The sequence below is a fragment of the Tiliqua scincoides genome, chromosome 1 (genome assembly GCF_035046505.1).
Source record: "Tiliqua scincoides isolate rTilSci1 chromosome 1, rTilSci1.hap2, whole genome shotgun sequence".
NCBI classification, from domain to species: Eukaryota; Metazoa; Chordata; class Lepidosauria; order Squamata; family Scincidae; genus Tiliqua; species Tiliqua scincoides.
Window position 1 is genome coordinate 59559783 of NC_089821.1, and position 22210 is coordinate 59581992.

Genomic DNA, 22210 nt, shown 5'->3' on the forward strand with positions numbered 1-22210 from the left:
ATTTGAGTTCCTCCCCTCCAAGGAGCTCTAAGTGCCAGATTTGTTAGTACTTCAACCCCCTTTTATCTTAACAAAAACCGTGTGGTTAAGCTATGAGAAGCTTTGATTTAGCTACTTCTGAGGTGTTCAATATTCTTTCTTAAGAGACAAAGGCCCAAATCCAAATTCACTTTCCAGCACTGGCATAGCGGTGCCAATGGGATTTGTGCTGCATCCTGCAGTTGGGGGGCACTCACAGAGGCCTCCTCAAAATAAGGGAATGCTTTTTTCCTTACCTAGGAGCTGCATTGCCCTGATGTCAATGCTGGAAAGTAGGTTTGGATTGTGCCCAAAAACACATGAATGTTTGTAAAGTATGAATTTGTGGAGTTATGTCCTTGAGTTGCCACCCAGGATTGGCCCGAATGTCTCCTGGAATCAGCATTAATCTCCAGGAGATTATTCTATGTATGTTCTTATATTCTGCAGAAAAGACCAACTATGGAAATTGGTATTGAGCAGAGAGAATATCAATAGTATTTATATAATTCTGTGTGCTCAAAGTACCTCATACACTAGTATGATTCCATTAACCTAAGGGTGCCAAACACTTTACAAAAACAGGATACGTATCAGACCTAGTGTGATAATGCAAGAAGTGAGTTGACATTTGCTAGAGCTGCAGATTCATGCTTTCGGAAATGTGGAAGTGTTAATGAAGAGCTTTTGTTTGGCATTCAGTGGCTATCCAAAAGTATACATACACATAAGAAAACTGTTCATGTGTATTCTACAATGAACCACTACAACTGTTGTATTGATGCACGCTATGCATGAACAAAAGACACTGGCTCCACCAACTCCAAATTTCACCAGCTACCATGGAATCCTATACATGCTTTCCTGACTGTAAGCCCCACAGAACACAATGAGACTTACTTCTAAGTAGACATGCATAGGATTGCACTTTAGAAAACAATATCTGTGCAGTTGAAATAATATTGTATTGATATGTTTCTTTCAAAAGAGAAACTACTGTGGCATCCTTCTTCACCAAAGCAGGCAAAAAGGCTAAAATACATGCTAATGTAGCAAGAAATAAAACTTTAATAAACTATACAAAGAAGGTAAATTGTCTGGCTCTTTGCACTGTGCAGTACAACACTTTGTTCTGTATTCAGAGTCCAGTGTGTTAGCAGAAGATGTGCAAAACTTTGCGGAAGAAATTCCTAAACTCGGTGTTGAAGACAGTATAAATGATGGGGTTCAGGGCACTGTTGACATAGCCCAGCCACGTAACAATGCTGGTGACTTCAGCAGGGATGTTGCAGGAATCACACAGAGCTCTGGTTATATGAACCACAAAGAAAGGAGTCCAGCAGAAGAGGAAAGCACCTATCAGAGAGAGAAAGAAAAAGGAATGAGTTAGAACTGCCATAGCTCTGTGATTTAAGGGAAGGGAGGCTGTGGCTCTCTGGTGCAGTACCTGCTTTGCATGCAGAAAGCCCCAGGTTTTATCCTTGGTGCTTCCAGTTCAAGCTGGAAAAAGAACCCTGGAGAGCTGTTGCCAGTCCATATAGACTCAGTAAGCTACATTGCCCAAGGAGGTCACAGATAACCCAGCAGAAGGCAGCTAACCATGAATGCAAAAATCAGTTGCACCACAAGCCTGTGCATATTTACTCAGAATTAAGCCCCACTGAACACACGAGCCCCACTCCCACAAAAATGTGTATAGGATTGGAGCCTTACAAAGGGACAAACTACATGTTACATTGAATGTGTAGTATGACCTTTAGGTTTTCACTGTTTTTAACTTTAAATATCAGCAGTAGAAGAGGATTGATCAGGACTGAAACGACAGCATAAGTGGAGAATTGTTGTAACTTGTTCCACCCATGCCACAGTTCTACCCCAGCTGTTACTTCTAACAGGATAGAAGCTGACAATTGGCACTGATTTCTCTGTGTATCAGTTTTACAGGTGGAGAATGGCTGAAGGCTGTGAAGAAGCTGAACTGATCAATAATAATTCACATCCAAGAATACATAATTTCTTGGATTCATTCATAATTCAAGAAAAGCTTAGTGATTTCCAAAGTGTGAAGCTACGAATTCTAATTTCTTGCTTTAACTGAGACCACCTCATCCCACTCTTGAGTGTGTTAGTCCTACACAATTGAGTTTGCTTGCTCCATTCAGCGTTCCATATCTTGTTGAAACTGTGCGTATGTATGCAATATTCGTTCTGCTCTTGACACACAGGCTGTATGCAGGGCCAGGCCAAGAGCTCCTGATGTCTGAGGCGGCACGCAAATGCTGCCCCCCCTTACACAATGATGTGCTGGCCTCTACCCCTTTCGCTCGCCAATGTTCTAGCTCAGCACTTCCCTCCCCTCCCCTCCACATTTCCGCTTGCTTTTGATCCAAAGAATGGGGGGAGGAGGAGGAGCAGTGGAGGCAAGTAGGAGCACAGAGATGGGTGCCTCCCATCTCTGCCTGAGTTGCTGCCCGAGGCAACTGCTTCAATTGGCCTCGTGGGTGGGCTGGCCCTGGCTCTACATCAGTTAGCTAATCTCACAAGTTTAGTTAACCAACTTTACCAAAAGCATAAGCTGAATAGCAAACATGTAAATCCCAAGGATTTAGTATTTAGTTGTAAGAGGATGGCAAATACCGGGTTCAACAGGTCTAGATGAGATAGGCTGAAGATCAGGATGAGGTGAAAAGACAAGGTAAGGTCAGGCCTTCCAGGGTGTGGTTGTAGATGACAGACTTCAGGTCCAAAGGATGGGTTTTCTAATTCTATCCAGTCCTAATCTAAGCAAGTACAGACACTCTACCTCGGGGCAATCAACCAGAGTCCAATAACAAAGAACTAACCAGTTGTTAACTGATTCATAGCGGGGAAAGGTAAGGTGGTTCTAAATGCAGAGGCTAGGGGACAACATCACAAGATTGTGACGAAACCAGACCTCACACCTTAATGGCCGGATAATCTCTTTATTGCCTGGAGAGTGATCAAGTGGCCATAAACCGCTATGGTCACTTGGCACCCCACGGGTCTCTCCAATTCCAGTTGCCAAATAGCTCTTAAATCACAGAGCTTCCAGTCCTGGTAGCCAGGCCAAATTTGGGGAACCCTCCCCTGAGTCGTACTCCAGTCTATACCCCCCCTTGGGCTCGGCTTGAATTATGGAGCAGGCTCCCACTACTGGGTCTCCAGGGTCCACCCCAGACACACTGGATTATCTCCCACAACCAGTCCCTCCAACTTCTCCAGTCCCAATAATCCAGTCAGTTGTAATAAGTAGGATTTATTGAATAAATGTTCAAAGAATAGTTATACAGGCAGCACTGCATCAGTCAAGGTTTTAGGAATTTAGAAAAGAGCACACCAATACAATACAACACCCAGTACTAATAAAACAATAACAACTAACTCCTAGCTCTAACTACCACTCAACAAAGTCTTAGCTTTCCAAAGTCCAATCTAACCCATCTTGCTGCAGCCAAGTTGGGTCACCCTCGTCAGGATGGTCAAGGATCTCAGGCCCCCTCAGCCAGAGACAAAGCTAGAACAAAGGAAACTCTTCTCCCTCACCTTTATAGGTTTCCTGACCCATCCACCAATCAGAACTCGGTTCCAGCCGAACATTCTAGGGGTGGACGTGCCACAAGCCTTCTTACTCATGGTGGAATCCCCCCTCCTAACCTGAGACGTTCACAGCTGAACCCTGTTGTTAATCAGGTTGGCCTTGAAGCCCACTTGGTACGATATCTGAGGGCCCTGTGAAGCGGCCTCCTCCACAGTTCTCCCAGGCCTGGTATGCACTAATTAAAAGTTGGTTACAGCTGGGGCCTTGCACTTGGGACTAAGGACATGGCTACAAGCAGAAACTTTCCTTATTCAGATATTACCTGGTCACTGATATTCCCTTTTTGTCACAAAGATAATAGGTATCTTGTATTAGTAATGTTAGCACATTGGAGATCTGTGGCCTAAGAGGATGCAGCAATGGCAAGTTAATGCCATACACATAAGTGCCAGCAATGCCATTTATATGTGAAATTGGTTACAGTATATGGAACCTGAACAGGCAAGTTATTTTTAAGCCAGAGCTAAACCAGGCACAGCTCTTTAACCAGAGCATATGGCAATGACACATTTCTTCTACTGTGCGTTTTCCCATGTTCATAAGCGGTGAGAAATTCTGGGGTACTGCTACTCAGATTTTGGTTTCCTTTGGAGAGAACACACTGAAGACAGGGCATTTTTAGCAATATATACTTTCTTTACCAGTATACGAGTATAAGCAGCACAAACACTTTGCAGGTCAGCATATCTGCTACACCAGATAGGTCTCTCTCTCTAACTCACACTCACACACCTCTTCTTACATCAGCCTCTTCCCTTAGCCTTGGGTAGTAGTGATGAGGTTAATTCTTAAGGCTTATGTGAGATCTTCAGTCATCTCCCAATCACTAGCTACTATTAAGGAAACTTCACCAAGGCAACTTGGGCTATTATGCAGTAATCAGCTTAACAAAAGTAATGACTGGCCAGCAACCATAACACTCCATTGATATAGATTCCTGTGTTACCACTTATCTGGAATGCTTCACTGGCAGGATCTGGCTATGTTTATTATCAGTACTGTGGCTGTTTAGTCCTAAAATTGAAGTCATTTACAATTGAAGTCATTTACAGTTGTGGCCTGCAGCTCTATGAGGCACACAATGTAAACCCTTTCCACCAATGTGTCTAGTCCTGTGACCTTGAACAGCTTGTCTTTCTGTGTGTGATTTTAGGCCTGCTAATTCAATAAGGGGATTGGACTGTCTAATTCAAACAGTGGGCAGCCAGTGCTAGAAACACAATTTTGCTTGGTTTTGTTATTACTGGCAAAGTCTGTAAGCCGCTTCCACATGCACTTGGAGTGACTATTTGTTGTGCCATGGGGTGTGCAGCATGAATTGTTGTCCCTCTTCCATATAATAATAATAATAATAATAATAATACTGGTATTTATATACCGCCTTTCTGGTCATCGAATTATTCCTCTGACTTTATTCAAGGTGGTTCACATAGTCTTTAAACCCTCCCCCCAGGCAGTGGCATCGCTAGGAGGGTGTGGGGGGTGCAGGTCGCACCGGGTGATGCGCACAGAAGGGGTGACGCGCACTGGGGGGGTTACATGCTAAAATCACAGTGGTTAGGAGTAACCCCATCATATTATATACCGTTGGATGTGGAATCTCGAGCAGAATGCAATGCAAAAAACCTGAGTGAAATATCTCCTTTCTATCAAAAGTTATGGCCAAAAAACTGGAGAACAAAAAATGCATGGAGCCCTATGGAAAGTGAAAGTGAGCACATTTACTCATGAGTAGGCAAACTTGCCTTAGCCCTTAGAAAGGGCAGGCTGAGAGGAATCCAAGGACACCAGAATGGTCCTGATCCAATGAATGCAGCCCCCAAAAACATCTGAGAAGGAAGTCCTTCCCTCCAAGCAGATGAATATATAGAGTCCTAGGAAAAGCAAAACTAAGCCTCACGAGTACGCATGAGTGCCTCGGCTGCTGTGGAAGATCAGGTGAAGGAGAATACAAGGCTACCAGAATGGTCCTGATCCTATGCACTTGGAGCTAAACAAGGGCTCCAGAAGGCAGCCCCCCCCCACTAAAAAGGATCAAAACAGAGGCTTCAGCTGATAAGGTGAACTTTTTGAGACTTGCAAAGCCAGGTGGATCCTGACAGTGATCTGGTTTAAACAGATGTTCTTAAATTGAACTGGGCACTGGGTAGGGCTGAAAACCTTACTGGTTTTGGAGGAGGGGGTGTTACTGCAGGCAGGCTACAGAGGAAATTCACTTGGTGGAACAGGGCTGGCTTCTGCTTATTTAATTATTTGTTTTACTTTAATTATTTATACTTATTATACCTATTTATTTTAATTTGCCTAATGATATCACTTCCACCACAGATTGTCATTCTAAAAAGTGGGTCCCAGTGCTAAAAGTTTGAGAATGGCAGCAATAAGGTGTTAGTAAGTTGACACCCTGGGGGTGTGTGTGACACCACTAGTGACCAAAATCACTAAAATCATAATTTGGAGGAATAATACCATCATGTTATATATCAATCAATCCGTAATTTCATGCAGAATGTGTTCTCTTTGTTCTATCAAAAGGTACAACCAAAAAACCAGTGGGGCCGGAGTGATGGTACATCACCATGTCCACCACCTGGGGTATTGCCCCACCCACTGCATGGGGGGTGATGCACTGGCATCCCGCACCGGATAACGCAAACCCTAGTGACGCCACTGTCCGCAGGGGATTTTTACAATAACAGAAAGGTTCTGTCTTTCAAGAACCGCACAACATTTCAGATGGATCTTTCATGGTCTGGTATCCCTTTTGGCCCCCAGTTGCCTCCCACGCTGGCTGACAAGCAGCTCCTTCATCTCTCACTTGAACGGTAGCCAAGACATTTCTTCGCTCACACCAAAGAGCAGGTGGAATAATTCAGTTCAGCTTGTCAGCTGCTTCAAGGTCTCGCCATTCAGGGAGCTGCCGGTGACCTTGAGCTGGTGACCTTCAGATGTTATCTTCGGGCTAACGGAGGCTCCACCCTCTAGACCAGACCTCCTGCCCATATGTAGCGAAACGTCTGTCACTATGGGGTCAGAGTTCCTCCCATATACTGATCAATTTTATTCTTACAGAATAAGTAACCGAGGAGATCGTTCTTATCCTATTTCACACCAGAACTTACATGGTGTATCCAAGGGCTGAAAGGCAGTCTAGCTCATTAAAAAATTGATACTGAGACTCATGTACTCCCCTAAATACTTATTCTCACATTCAATATATTTCCATTGTTGTATTAGTACATTTTCCCAACTCTATATACACTGTGATTATTTCCAGATGGGTGCAGCTGAATAGGAGCAGGACATCCTACTCGTATCTCATACTCCATTTTCCATGCAAATACATCCCCAGAGACAGCTGGGACACATTTTTTAGTCTGAACCAGCTCTAAATCGTACATCTTGGGGATTAAAAAAAAAACAAGTATGATACATTAAGATGATCTAATAGTTCTGCTTGAACCTACATAACAAAAACTGGAGACAGATCAGGACTCCAGTAGATCCTGTCAGCTCTTACACTTGCCTCTAAGTACAAGTCCTTGAATACAACCTTTCTTATTTTGAGAGACTAGCAGATCCTATGCATATCTATTCAGAAAAGTTCCATTGTATTCAGTGGGGCATATTTCCTGGAAAGAGTGTACAGCAGTGTTTCTCAAACTGTGGGTTGGGACCCACCAGGTGAGTCGCAAGCCAATTTCAGGTGGGTCCCATTCATTTCAATATTTTTACTATATTAGACTTGATGCTATATTAGACTTGATGCTACTTGATATGTGACTGGATTTGGGGAAATGTTACTATAATGGAAGATCAGAAGATCATCAGGTGGGTGATGTAGTGTTGACAGCGATTCCATGTTTTGACAGCTACTTGACAGCTCTGGGAAGGGTAGGGCTGGCTTCACAGCTGTAATCAATCAAGGCCAATGGAGACCTGGATGGACACCTGAGCTTCATTTGACCTTGATGGGACATTGAATGAGCTAATGAGGTAGCTCACAGCTGAGCTGCATTTGGATAATAGGACATCCAAGGATAAAAGGTAGCTTCAGAAGGAGCCAAAATGCTACCTGGCCAGAGAGACCCCTGACCAAGAGCTATGGGCCTCTGCTGGAGGACATAGAAGAGAGCACTGCCAGGACCCTGCTGAAAGAGACACTGCTGGAGAGGACATAGAGGAGGGACTCTGCTGCAGAACACTGGACTGGACTGGACTGGACTGTGCTTTGGGAGATGGAGCTGACTTGGACTGGAGGCTTTGGACCTTTACCCACTAAGTTATGTGGAGTTTTGGGGAGGGAAAGCCTCTGGACAAGAGGACATGCAGGGAATAAGTGTTTGTAGCAATAAAGTTGGTTACTTGCTATAGATAAGGAGTTCTGTGTTTATTCCTTTGTACACCACAGCTGTTGTTTCTAGAGATAAGGATGTGTTAATTAGCCAAAAAAGTGGGCATTGGGAGATGGAACATTTTTGTGATGGGACAGTTACAGACCTGTACTTTTAACAAGCTACTATGTATATTCTTTCAACAGTGATAGTAAATGGGACTTATTCCTGGATAAGTGTGGGTAGGATTTCTGCCTAGGATTGTTAAAAATTTTCTTGCTTGATGATGGGTGGGTCCTGATGGATTCTCATTCTAAAAAGGGGTCCAAGTGCTAAATGTGTGAGAAACAATGGTGTACAGGATTGCAGACTAGGCCAGTAGTTCCCAAACTTTTTAAACTGGCGGCTCCCTTGACCTACTGGGCCACTGGCTGCAGTTCCCCATTAGGGCTACAATCCTATACTTCAGGGGTCTCTAAACTTTTTGGCCAAAGGGCCGCATCAAATATCTGGCACTGTGTTGAGGGCTGGAAAAAAAATTAAAAATAAAATTTAAATAAATACATTAGAGATGGAACTTAGATGAATGAATAAATGGGCTCAAATGTCCAGGACTTCTCCAAGCACGAACACAGCCCAAAAAATAAAGCACACACTTAAGTGGACCCCCATTCCCCCTCCTCACAAGCACACCTCTGGTTGTGTTTGGTCAACTGGGCCAGAGGCCTCAGAGGATCAGAGGCTGGCTGCGGGCTAGATAGAGGCTTGCTGAGGGCTGCATCTGGCCCCCGGGCCAGGGTTTGGAGACCCTTGCTATACATTGTATGGGGTGCCAGGTGTTTACACAAGGATTCCACAGCTGCCTTAGCTGGTTTCCATGGCTCCCCAGCAAGCCATGGCTCACAGTTTGGGAACTATAGGACTAGGTTATCCAAAATAACCTCTGGGATGCACAGAACAGGGCAATAAGGAACTTCTTCCTTATTTGTGGCAACTTTGGCCGCAAATCCCCAGCAGAATTTTCTTCATGTAAGCTAAGAGGTCAATTGTCTTCAACAAACCAGAACTATATTTTCAACCCTGAATGAAGCAGGATTGGACTTGAACTCAAGAAGCTGCCATGTCTGCAAGTAATACCACAGCCCTCTGTGACCTACAAGGCAACTAAATGTATTTGGAAGAAGAAAACCTTATTTGCAAAATCAACACTAAACCACAGTCTACAGGAATCTCAGAAAGTAATGTACTGATTACTGTATATAGTTTTATGAGAGCTTCTTGATATGTGGCATTTGGGGGGAGTGCCATGGGTATGTTATTTTTGCAGAGCCACTTAGAAAAGTAGTATAGTGGTGGTACACTAGTCTAGTGCTTATCAGTCATCACTAGTACTATTGCAAACAGCACAACCCCCATTTTCCCCATGCCTTTTCCATGCGGAAAAAATGAGTAGGGACTTTTTGAGCCCCATGAAACTTGGCCAAGTTTTTCACAGGAGAGGGTTACCAATATATCTTGTTTTCCACTAAAAATGCTGTGCTGCTGCCTCCCCACAAAATAACAGGGCTTTGACCCACCCTTAAGCCTCCTCTCTGAAATTAACTGGAATTATATTCAGTGACTATAGCAGGGTCAGCATTAGCAATCACACAGTACCAGTACTTTACTCAGCCATTTGGGGAGACCCAAAGAGTGCAAGCAGATGACCTGATTCATCACTGGAACATGATTCCTGCATGAACAAAAGAGAATTTCAGCATGTGCAGTTTCTTCTGTTTACCTACTGGAGTGGTGGGAGAATCTGCAATGTTGAAAACACCCCTTCTGCACAGCTGTTCAGGGCAGTGGGGCTCTGTTTTGCACGACTTGACAGCTGGATACTTCATCCTGCCAGTCTGAGAGGAGACTGACTGGTGGCCCTTCCTTCATGAGAGAGACACTGTGACTGACAGGTCACAGGAGTCTTATTCAACCCTGGCATTTAGGCTGAGTGATCTTCACCGGAAAGGTATGCATCACTGCTCAATAGGAGGGCATCCACTTACAATGGTAAGTAATGCCCCAGAAAGCCAGTGAAAAGCTTGGCCTTCACATTTAACCAAAAAGCCTCCAGGAAAGCAAATTATGGAGGGGAGGCAGGATAGAGAAAGATTTTAAGGCACCAAAGATTCATTATACGACAATTTAGTTTGACCTGAATAAAATAGGTCAGACATTCTTTTACTGAAAGCAGGAGGCAAAAGGTACAGTGTGGCTATTTCAAATATTTCTGCCAGTTAAAGGAACCATTCCCACTCCCTGCTCCCAAACCCTTGCTCCCCTTGCTAGTGAAGTTTCAACGCAAAGTTGTGCAAAAGTGCAGCTACTGATCTGCCCAAATGATCCTGGGGGCAAGGCCTGGCCAATGAGACAGAGTTCAACCAAGTCAAGAAGGCAGGGTTGCGCAGGAGAAAAGGGCAAGCCCAGCACAGGGTGGGAGAAGAGAAAAGACTCCTGCCCAGGCTTGACATCCTAGATGCAATGACCAAGCTTGGCCAACAGGATGCTGGTGCTAGGATTCTAGGTCTATGGGTCTCTGCCAGGAATAGACACATTGGATATTGCCTTCCCTGGAACCCTCTTTGCACCCCCCCCCCCCCGGGATCCCTTCATCCTCCTTTCTCTCTCCTCTTTGTTGCCCTTCCATCAGTTTCTTCTCTTCCTCCTCCCACAGCATCTCTCCACATGGCTGATTTCCCTTGATCACTTCCCCTCTTTCCTGGTCCCCTTTTTGCACTTTACTCCATCCCCTTCCAATTAGCTGACCCAGCCAGCTCCTTTTTGGCCCTATGGTGTCCCCCAACTCTGCAGGATGGAATGGTACATCACAGATTCCATTCCAATACAGGGGACAGATTATTGGATAAAGGGTTGGGGTCACTTCTCACAATATGATTGTCACATGGAAGCCAGTTCACACTGCCTTTACTTGGGGGCCACTCCACAGAGCAAGTTCTTTCATATGTACCAGTTCACCGTACAAGAGGAGGAGGAGGAGGAGACAAGACACATAATTTGAGGTCCAGTCAATGTTGCAAAGAAGTACTCAGTAGATGACTCTGCATAGAACAGTGCTGCACAAAAGGCAGTGTGCTGAATGGGACCTCCCTTGCCCTAATAAGAGGCTCCTATTTGGATGTAAGATGGAGCTGGCTTGGCTTAGTCAGCCTGTAAAGCCCCATCATCTTTACCTCTGCAACCCGCACATCCATGAGAAAGGTTTAGTATGGGATGTGTACTGACAGGGGCTTGGCTATACTTACCAGAGCTCCCTGCAGCCTCACGGGGCTGCGGGGAGCCCTGCGTGACTGTCTGCAGGGCTCCCTGAAGCTTTAGAAGTGAAAGTGGAATGATCACACTCCACTTCCAGTTTTTCGGGGGCAGGATGTGATCCGCTTTCACTTTCTAAGCTTCAGGGAGCTCTGCAGGCGGTCGTGCAGGGCTCCCCAGTCCCCTGGGAGGTTGCAGGAGGCTCTGGTATGTGTAGCCAAGCCCCTGCAGCCCCCTAAGCGACATGATCCCGGGGGATCGCATTGCTGCCTTCCCCCCAGCCCCGCTGCCCCCCCAACAAGGACTTAGAGTGGGTCAAACTCCCAGAGAGTTTGAAAACTGCTGGTCTAGATCAGGGGTTCCCAAACCCCGGCCCTGGGGCCACTTGTGGCCCTCGAGGCCTCTCAATATGGCCCTCAGGGAGCCCCCAGTCTCCAAAAGACCTCTGGCCCTCTGGAGATTTGTTGGAGCCCACACTGGCCCAATGCAACCGCTCTCAGCGTGAGGGCGACTGTTTGACCTCTCGCATGAGCAGTTGGATGAGGGCTCCCTCCACTGCTTGTTGTTTCACGTCTGTGATGCAGCAGTAGTAGCAAAGGAAAGGCCAGCCTTGCTTTGCGAAAGGCCTTTTATAGGCCTTAAGCTATTGCAAGACCTTCATTCATTCATATAAGTTCATCTTTAATATATTCATTTATGTAAACTTATGTAAATTTATTCAAATTTTAAAGGTAAATTAGTTCTCCCTGCCCCACCCCTCAGAGAAATGATGTGGCCCTCCTGCCAAAAACTTTGGACACCCCTGGTCTAGATTGTTGGGATTTCATTTCATCTTGCCTTAAAATTAGATTAGATAAAGTGCCTGTTTTTGCCTATTTGAACCTTGTATATTTTCTGTATTTTTTTTCCTTAATAAGTCCTTTAAAAAATTTTTTATCTGCCTGTCTCATTAAGACAAGAGCTCATTAAGACAGGAACTAATTACTTCCTCATTCTCTAACAAGCTGCACACTTGGCTAAATGCTATATGTCAGTGTTATTCAAACTGTGAGGTGCGGCTCTTTAGGGTGGCACCAGGAACTCAAAGGGGAGGCATGGGATGTCCTCTAGAAGCAATGCAGTCACACCCCTGGGCAGAATAGGAGCCTGTCTTCTGCCCATCTTCTGCACTTTTTTTTTTAAAGCAGAAGAAATGGGAGTTGCTCAGCTGCAAGAGTGGCTGCTGCCACCCTGCCTTCTTCCAGCATACTTGGCTTGCAGTCCTTAACCCTCGCTGATCCTTGTCTGGTTGGTTCCTAGTTCCCAGCCTGGGATCACTTCTCATCACAGTGAAATCTCTCTTTTCAACCCCCTCCCTCTTCCACTCCCCCCTTTTGATCTCCAAACCTTCCGGCTTTCCTCCCCCTCCCCTTAAAGTTGTTTCCATGCAGCTGGCAAAGGGGGAAGAGAGAGACAAGCACACACTTTACTTGGCCAGAAGCAGAAAAAGGGTACTGTTTTTAAAGTGATTTATTAATCTTGTTGTTTGACTGAAGAGGAGAGGCTATATTTTTAAAGTGATGAATCTTGCTATATGAAGGGAATTCTTATCAGCCATTGATGAAGTGATTGCCAGCCCAATCCTATCCACACTTTCCTGGGAGTAAACCCCATTGACTCTGATGGGACTTACTTCTGAGTAGACATGCATAGACTTGAGCTGTGCATCTCCTAGTATAGGAGACAAATCAGCTTCCTAACCAAACCCTTATCAGCTCTGATATATTTTCATGGTCTATTTTTGTTTTCCCTACCAGCTGCTGGAAAAATTTAATTTCATTAAATTAATAAAGGGTTCAAACCTATCCAAGGAGAATGGGAGAAATGACTAGTTGGATTCAGGTCCACAGGGGTGCGTGTGTGTGTGTGTAATGTTGGTCAGACTGGTTGTTCACAAAGTTCATTTGATAAAACAATTCTATTGGTATGCTTACAATGTTTAGAAAAAAATGAGTCCTCCTGGACCAGACAAAATCTACCTACTCCAGCATCCTGTCTCCCACAGTGATCAGCAGCTGATCATTTATAAAGCATGTATATTACTGTGTATTAATAATATATTTTTAAGATCTGCATTTAATTAATGATATGATTAGTATAATTAATATTAATATAGTTAATATATATTTAATATTTAATATTATATTATAATAAATATTATAATATTATATTTAATTTATTTAATAAAGCTAATATTTCTGGCCACTTCCTGTTTAATGATGTCACTTCCAGCCCTCAGGAACATGATGGGGAGTCATGGCCAACAGCCATGGGGGTCAAGGGAGCCACTGGCCAGAAAAGTTTGAGTACCACTGCTATATGTCTTTGTCTGTGTATGTTTGTGAGCACAGGAGCCAGGAAAGCTAGGTCAGATGACATCCCTTTTACCCCTCCAACAACTAGCTTCAGTTCAGGGACAGTCCAAGTTAAAAGGGTCACCCCTGGCTGAAGGGAAAACCTGAAGGGAGGGTTGGGTTGCTAAGGCACAGTGTCTTTTATGTTTCCCTCTTCTTTTTAGGTACCCAAGCATACAGTTCTGAGAGGCCTCCACAAAGTGGCTGTACTGTGAGAAGCAGAGCTGGGAGACCAGGTTCAAGGCCCAGTTCTGCCATGTGTCACACAAGAGTAACAGTTGCCCTTCTCATAGGGTTGTTGTAAAGGTGATCAAAGACTTCAAAGCCATTAACAGCAGATTTGGTCCTCAGAAAGGAATGGGGCTTGTGTTTTTAGCACCAACTATCTGGGCAAATCTGCTGAAACTAATTATTATTATTAACAGTATTTATATACCGCTTTTCAACTAAAAGTTCACAAAGTGGTTTACAGAGAAAAATCAAATAACTAAATGGCTCCCTGTCCCAAAAGGGCTCACAATCTAAAAAGATGCAAAAGAATACCAGCAGACAGCCACTAGAACAGACACTGCTGGGGTGAGGTGGGCCAGTTACTCTCCCCCTGCTAAAAAAAGGAGCACCCACTTGAAAAGGTGCCTCTTACGCAATTAGCAGGGGTTCATGGACAACATGCCATTGTTAATATGACAAGATACCTCTTACTGAGAGGCAGCACTGGATTAAAAGCTGCTCTCAACCCCACTACATACAGCCTACACCTGACGTCTCTGTTGTTGCTATAGAAATAATGCAGACAGCATTCATAGCACTGAGCAACCCCCAGCCATGGGAGCATTAACACCTGCCATAATGGAGGACCGGTTTAGAGTGCCAAGAATACTCCTTATATCTCCTATTTCCTTCCCCTTGTAGACTGGTTCAGATAATGCTTCAAGTCAAGAACCAGCCCCACAGAATAGCAGACATGCCCTCTCCTCTTGCTTCCCAGTTAATTTGGTTAATCACACAGGTGGCAGTTTGCTTGAACTGTGGAATGTGGAATGTTAAACCTCCTCTAGGTGCATCGGTGTGCATACTTTAGATAAACCATCCACCCATGCAATTAGGGAAATTAACCAGGAAGTGTGGGGAGAAGGTAGGCTGTGAAGATGCATGTATGTTATCAGGTGGGGTTGGTTCTGGACTTAAACTATTGTCTGAACTGGCCTTTATCTGGACACTTTGATCGAACAAAAAAAATCTATGTAACACCTCCCCAAGTTCTTCAACACCAATTCCTTAAGCAAATGAAATACAGGTATAACCTAATTATCCACTTTTCACCCACGATTTTATCTCAATGCAATGATCAGGGCCCTTTCAACTAAAGGAAAAAAGTCATTTAACAATAGCCTCATTAATGTGGGAGATGGCAGCTGGCAGACCATCCATCAATCATTCTCTCTCCAGGTGCTCAGAATAGCTTCAGTTTGAGGTAAGTGACCCCTCCCTTCCCCCTGAGCAGGTGAAAGAGTGCTAAGTGGAAGTGATTATCACCTCCTCCATTCCTTCCCTGTACTGTGGCTCCTGGTGAAGGGAGGGGTCACCGCCTCAGAGTGAAGCCTTTCTAAGCATCAGGAGAGAGAATGATTGCCTGCCTGATACTTTTGTCTTGCATTACAAAAGTCAGCAAGGCTGTTTTTAAATCACTGAGCAAAGGGACATTGGTTTTTTAAATGGATTTCCTTTAACACGATTTTTGCCATCCATGTGAGTTCTGGGAACAGAACCCTCGTGGATACCAAGACTCAACCTGTATACTCCTTCCAATTATACTGTGGATACAAACCCTTGGATTTTAGACCAAAATGTAAATATTTCTTATCTATCCATTGCTTCAATCCAAAGCCACCAATCCACCCTAACTCCCTGCGTGGCAATGCAGTGACACCAACGCAGCGTCTGTTGTATCCCACTGGAGTGTTTCAGCATGTTTTCCTCAGGATACGGAAACATTTGTTCCCTTGCCCCAGGACAAGCCCCAGCTGCTGCCATGGGTCAACCTCAGACCTGCAAGTCCATATTGTGGACACATGAAGGTGGATCAGACCCAGGATGGGGGTTAGGATTTGGTGGATGAGTGCCACAGCCACCAAATCTGCTCTCTTCTCAGACCTGAACCACCCTCCACCCTGCCCGTCTCCTTCCTTTTTCACCCACACCCTCCCTGTCTCCCTCTGATCCCCTATGTGGTGTTATCAGCACCATCGGACATCCTCAGTCCATCTTCACATGGACCTGGCTACTTGCCACTTGTGGGAAGGCCAGGCCGTGCACTCTGCCAGTGTCACCCATGTGACAGCCACAAATGTGTTTTGCCAGTATAACACACCTATCGGATTGGGCCATCATATGCACAGTACAGAAAACTGAAGAGGAAGCAGTGCACACCCCTTTGCATGCACCAGGCTGTCCCCTTCATTAACATGAATGTGGCAGTCCTTGCAAGTGCGATAGTTCCATGTGTATGACCAATGATCAGCTCACTGGAGCACCCCATTTCTTTGTAGGTGGTCTGATATTCTCCAGGCACTTAAATGTCATAATAGGCAGACTGAAATTTAACGCACCCTTTGGCAAAAAAAAAAGTAATACAAATTGGTACTTCATATCCTACTGCATGACACAGCGCAATCCAATGCATGTCTACTCAGAACTAAGCTCCACTGACTTCAATGGGTCTTACACCCAGGTATGTGTGGATAGGATTGCAGCCTAAATTAATGGAATCAGCTACATAGAGCCTACTTCACAGCCACAAAAGACTGGAATATGCTGTATCGAAGATATTATTGCACACAATTGGCTATCAAGGGTACTCAATAACCTACTACTAATTATACTATCTTGTCATTATGTAAATAAAAAAATTGAAAGCTTGGCACACCCATATCTTTTTTCATCCTTGTCAACTGTCAGCAGAGCAGAGCTAACATGATTACTGCAAAGAACAGAACAAGTTCCCCTGCTCCTCAACATAGCAGGGAGTCTCTGTGGGACATGAATGGACTAACAAGGGATTCTCAGAGCAATTGGCAGAGGAGCCAGGTTAGCATATCTGTTGGAATGCCATGACAGGGTGGGATGCTTGGTTCCTCTCCTGTATCTGAGACTAGTACTCCAAAACTGGAAGGGGGAGTCTACAGAGCTCCCAAAGGTATGAATCATGCAAAAAGATTAAGCATGACAGGAACATCTAAAAAAGCTGCCTGTATAAAGATTCCTGCTGCTCATCACTTAAAAGATCTTCTTAACAATAAAGCTGGGATACGCTACCTGACTAAGCAGACCAAGGCAGGAGTTCTACTAGGACAGTAGTAAAAAGTGTAGTAGGCCCTCTCTGTAATTGTCACATAGTGAGATTCAGGCTAGGACTAAGTCAAATTTTCACAGCTGCACACTGTTGATTCAAAACAGTCTCCAAAAGAGCAAAAGCTCGCCTTTTTTGTGCTGTTTCACTCCAGTTCTCTGTCCTTCTCAGCAGCTGCTTTGGTGCAACTGTTTTTAATTAGGCAACATGTGGTTAGCATGCTGCCACACAGGGCTTTTTTTCTAATGGAAAGCGGGGGGACAGAGTTCCGGCACCTTTTTGCAGGGGCCCCTCTCCTTTGGAAGCATTGGGGGGGAGCAAAAGAGAGGCATTCGCTGGGTGGGTGCTGGGTGGTGCAGGATGGGCGGGCGCCTGGCCCCTGCCTGACCGCACAATGACCCCCTCCTGCTCCCATCCCCAAACTCTCGCCTGAGCCCAGCCCGCCTCCCCTCCCCCCATGCTCTGCTTCCCCGCGCAGCTTCCAAGCCGGTGGAGGGCGCGGGGGACATGTGCCGACGCCGAGGAGGAGGACGGACAGCCAGCCAGGGAGACGGGCTGTGGCACCCATGGAACGCCCAGGTACTGGCTTGGTGAAGGAGGAGGGAAAGGAAGCTAGCTGGTGCAGCCCCCGTGCCAATCTGCAGCAAGAGCCTAGGTGTGTCTACTCAGAAGTAAGTCTCATTGTGCTCAATGGGTTTGCTCCTGGGAAAGGGTGCATAGCCTTGCAGCCTGAGAGCCCAAGCCTATGCATGTCTACTCAGAAGTAAGTTCCATTGTGTTCAATGGGGATTACTCCCAGGGAAAGTGTCATAGCCTTGCAGCCTGAGTGAACAGGCAGAGGAAGGGCTCTGAGGCTCCACACTTTCCTGGGAGGAAGCCCCACTGCCTCTAGTGGGACTGACTTCTGAGTAGACAGACACAGGATTGGGCCCTGAGGCTGCCATCCTATCCACAGTAAGCCCCATTCACTAAAGTGGACTTCTGAGTAGACATGCATAGGATTGGGCTCTTAGGCTGCAATCCTAGGCACTTTCCTGGGAGTAAGCTCCATTGACTAGAACGAGACTTACTTCAGAGTAGACATACCTAGGATTGGGCTCTTAATCCTGGCAGAGATATATATCTGCACCCGTTTTCACATGCTAAGGGCAGGTGAAAAGGGATTCTCCATGTGTACAACGTGCTGTCCAGCCTTGCCAGAGATCCTCCTCGTCCTTCCCCCACAAGCATGCCCTCCAACAGCCAGCATTTGCAGCTCCTCTCCAGCAATGCACAGCAGCTGCTCAGGGCAGCAAAGAACATACAACTGCATGCCAAGCGCCTTCCCAAAGACTCAGAGTATTCTGATTCCTGAATTAAACCATATTTAATCGCTTGTTTGCAAACATAGCTGTTTCTCTGTGCACCTAAGGACCCCTCTCGTGTAAGAATTCCTTTTTTGTTCTTACTCCCACAGTTACTTAGAGTAATTTTACTACATGGAACTCATGTAAACCATTTTCCAGAATCCATTCACTGCTTCCTCTCCTCGAAGTAGTGCCACACTACATACCACACGCTACAAGTGCACCTGTATAGTATTTTTCCCCATGTGTAGAAAAAGTAGCTAGGGGGAAGGGGATGTGGAGACTGACAGCCCAATCCTATGCATGTCTACTCAGATGGGGGGCAGGGCAGGGCAGGAGATTGGATGGATGGATGGATGGATGGATGGATGGATGGATGGATGGATAGATAGATAGATAGATAGATAGATGGATAGATGGACAGACAGACAGACAGACAGACAAGTTGTGAGTTCCTGCACCTTTTTTCTTACAAAAAAAGCACTGCTGCCACATATCCAGACTTGGCTACATGATATCAGAAAGCCCATCTGGATTGAAGGCAATGTTTTGTGCCCTCACTCTGAATGGGAGAATACTTTCAGTCTGTTTTGTAAGGCCCCAAATTACTGCCAGAATGGGGGTACACTTTACAGCAACACTTTATTCTCCTACAAGCCACATCCCTCCTTTTAGTTTAGGCACAGTTAAGACACTTTAAGAATCCTTTAGTTTTGCTGCCCTGCTGTTTCCATTTTGCACAAGCAGATCCCTTGCCCAGACCTGCCAACACAGGGGGCCAGGGTGGGTTGCTTCTGGCATCCGACTGGATGCTCAGTTTCTTGCAGATGGGCTTTTTCAGCCATTAGCCAGGTTGTTTTTCTTTGCCTCAATGTGCTTCACCTGGCTGACCCCCACCAACCCTCCCATTGTTCAGTCTGAGATTATCTGGTTGTTTGTGGAGCTGGGCAGAAATTTTTTGCTGTCCCCCGACTGGTATTCGTTGGCAGTTTTTTCACCTAGCACTGACTTTTTGTTTTTGTTTGGTAGGTTATATTGTAGCCAGGGTGATTACCTGTCAGGTTTTGTGAACACTGGAGGGGGCACAGGAGTAGGGATTTTGGTGTGCACCCTGATGTAAGTAGAAGTCAGTGGGTAAGCCAGTATCTATTCCTAGAAGCTGCCTTGCTCAGGGAGGCTGGCTGGTGAGCCCTTGGACCACAAAGTCAACCTTGCTTTGGACTGCAAAGCAATATTTCTTCTAAGGAGTCTGTGCCACAGTGTGGAACCCTTTGCTTGCTATGAGGTGGGGTAAGGCATCTTCTGATCTTTGGCAATCTTGCATCATTGCCTACTTCCAGCTCAGCTGAGCCCCAAGCTGTGAGGTCAATGCCAGCGACAATGCCTCAAAGGCTTTCTGGCTTGGGGGAAGCAGTGCAGCTTTCTTGACCTCTGGGGTTGGTGTAGAGAAGCTCAGGACATCAACTGATGAGCCACAGCTTTGAACACTCAAATACTCTCTTGAGTGGGAACACTCAAGAGGGGAATAGATGGTTGTTGGCTGTCTAGGTTAGATGCCTGCACTAAAGAGGGGAGAGTTGTGAGGCTGGATCTGCTGTTAGGTTGCTCAAGTATGTGATTGGCTTTTCCATAAACTGGCCCAATTTTTATTCCAAGTAACTTCTCTTGTGTGTTTATTGAGGGGTACATGACCAAAGATTCTGGATCCTGGAATTATGAAATTACTTCCAATGTTCATGTGTTCTTCCAGAGCCTGAATGCACCACTCAGAGGAATTGTGATGCAGTAGCTGATTTAAGTTACAACTCAGCCATGGAGTCAACAACGGCAAGGGCACTATCTCTCAGTCTCCTCACTTTGCAAATACAGAAAAGGGAGAATGTATACACCTGAGATAAGGATTGTGCAGCAATCTGAAGCAGAACTCAGTCCTATGAAATAACAAAAACTGAGAATGACTTGAGCATAGGCAAAGTTTATCCCCTTGCTACCTGAAACTCACAGACATCTGGAATTGGAGGTATGGATTTCTAGGGCAGATGATGCGACTTTCAGACAGGTTTGAGCCACTAGACATTTATATTAGGAACTAAGCAGTGGCTTGTTTTAATATAAAATGAAAAGGCTGATGACAATATACTGAATAAACTCACTGCCTCTCAAGATGAAAAATATATGGATTGTACACAGCAGTGATTTCTAACCTGGGGTATGTGTAACCCCCAGGGGTACTTGCCAGGACCTTTAAGGGTACTTGAAAAAGAACTGAATAATGGCAGAAAAAGACAGGTCTGTATTAGAATACCTTGCAGGGCTGACATTAGAACGCCTTGCAGGGCTAATATGAAGGGTACAATTGCCAAGGGGTACGCAAGTGAAAAAACGTTGGGAACCACTGGTATACAGTGACATCTATGAGAGTCTGTATAGCATGGCCTCAGTCCTCAGCAGTATTCCAAGTCTTTTAAGACCTAGCTCCTAAGGCCTTTTGAAACCTTCTGTTTTTAACCCACCGCCTAATGATACACCATCATGTTGACCACTGAATATTGTGCACTCACCAACAACAACTGGTAGAACCTTCATGGCTTTCCTTTCCCTCCCATTGATTTTAGCTGGTTTCCTTTTGAGTCCTGGATGTGGCAGATATCTGAGGTGTGGACAGGAGACAGTCTGAATGCCATTGTTCACGTAATCCCTGGGAAAAGACTGCTCAGAGTGAGCATGCAGGTTGTGTTCCTCCAATTTGATCTCAGTCTGGTTCCTCTCAATTAGGGGTGGTGGACAATACAACCTCCTGTTGCCCAAGTAGATGCTGCTCTTCAGCTTGGCCTTCCGAGCCTCCTCCCAGCGCCTCAGTCCCTGGAACATGGCACAGTAGAGGACCAGCATGACAGGACATGGAATGAAGAAGGAGCAGATGGAGGAGTACACAATATAGTTGTTATCCTCTAACTGACACAAAGTGGGGTTACGGTCTGGAACATTGTTGAGGCCAAAGATTACTGGGGAGGCCACAGCAAAAGCAAAGATCCAGGTGGTGGAGATGAGGACCAGCTGCCGTAGGTCAATTTGCCGGCGATTGTAGTTCAGTGGGATGGAGACAGCAATGAACCTGGGTGACAGAGAACAAGATAGAGCTGTTAGACTCCTTCTTCGATCTGGCCCAATTCACAAAGTTGAACTAGAGCATCTCAGGCTCTATGTGGCCATATTTAGACATCATGAGAAATCATGGTAGGTTGTTATGAGATGGAGCCACAACAGCCTTCAGTGCCCAAGCTCCAACTTCCTCAGAAACTTCAGCAGGCTTACTTTTATTCATGATCATTCTAAACCATTGTTTAGATAACTGAATGATCCAGGCCTACATAACCCAATATCAATGTGTGATTGGGCTGACTGTGTGATTACAGATCAGATCTCACTATAACTTTATTGCCTCCGATCACCTGAAATACAGTGTTTTTAAGTCAATTCAAACATTCAGCCACTAGACATCAAATGGACAGTAATCAACTGTGGAGAAGATATCAAGTAAACACTAGTGGGAACCAAGCCATTGTGTCCTGTGAATGATATTTAGCCACTGCAGGCTGGCTAAAGCACCTGGAATTTCCTTGTGGATGTAAAGAGTTTCTGTAGTGGAGGTTATAGGAGGAATAATTTCTGGTCCTGAGAATTCACTATAAGCAGTTGGTAAACTAGTCTATCTAGTCTAGTCTAACTGCAGCCTGGAAGCTTGCAGTTTGACTTCTTTGTCTAAATCTCAACTACAAAATGCACTTGGTTTCACAAGGCAGATGATGCATGTTAAACATCAATGGATTATGTACATGGAT

The 22210-nt window shown here is 45.2% G+C and overlaps 1 protein-coding gene across 1 annotated transcript in view; it reads right to left on the reverse strand.

Annotated features, from left to right (window-relative positions):
* Positions 1-1171: 1171 nt before the first annotated feature.
* The window catches only part of DRD4 (dopamine receptor D4), a 51911-nt gene continuing 30872 nt past the window's right edge, over positions 1172-22210 (reverse strand). Inside the window, exons 3-4 of the mRNA XM_066619541.1 lie at positions 20930-21483; positions 1172-1374 (exon numbers count right to left, since the gene is read on the reverse strand). Of these exons, the coding sequence (XP_066475638.1) occupies positions 1172-1374; positions 20930-21483 (757 nt within the window). The remainder of the gene's footprint in view (positions 1375-20929; positions 21484-22210) is intronic.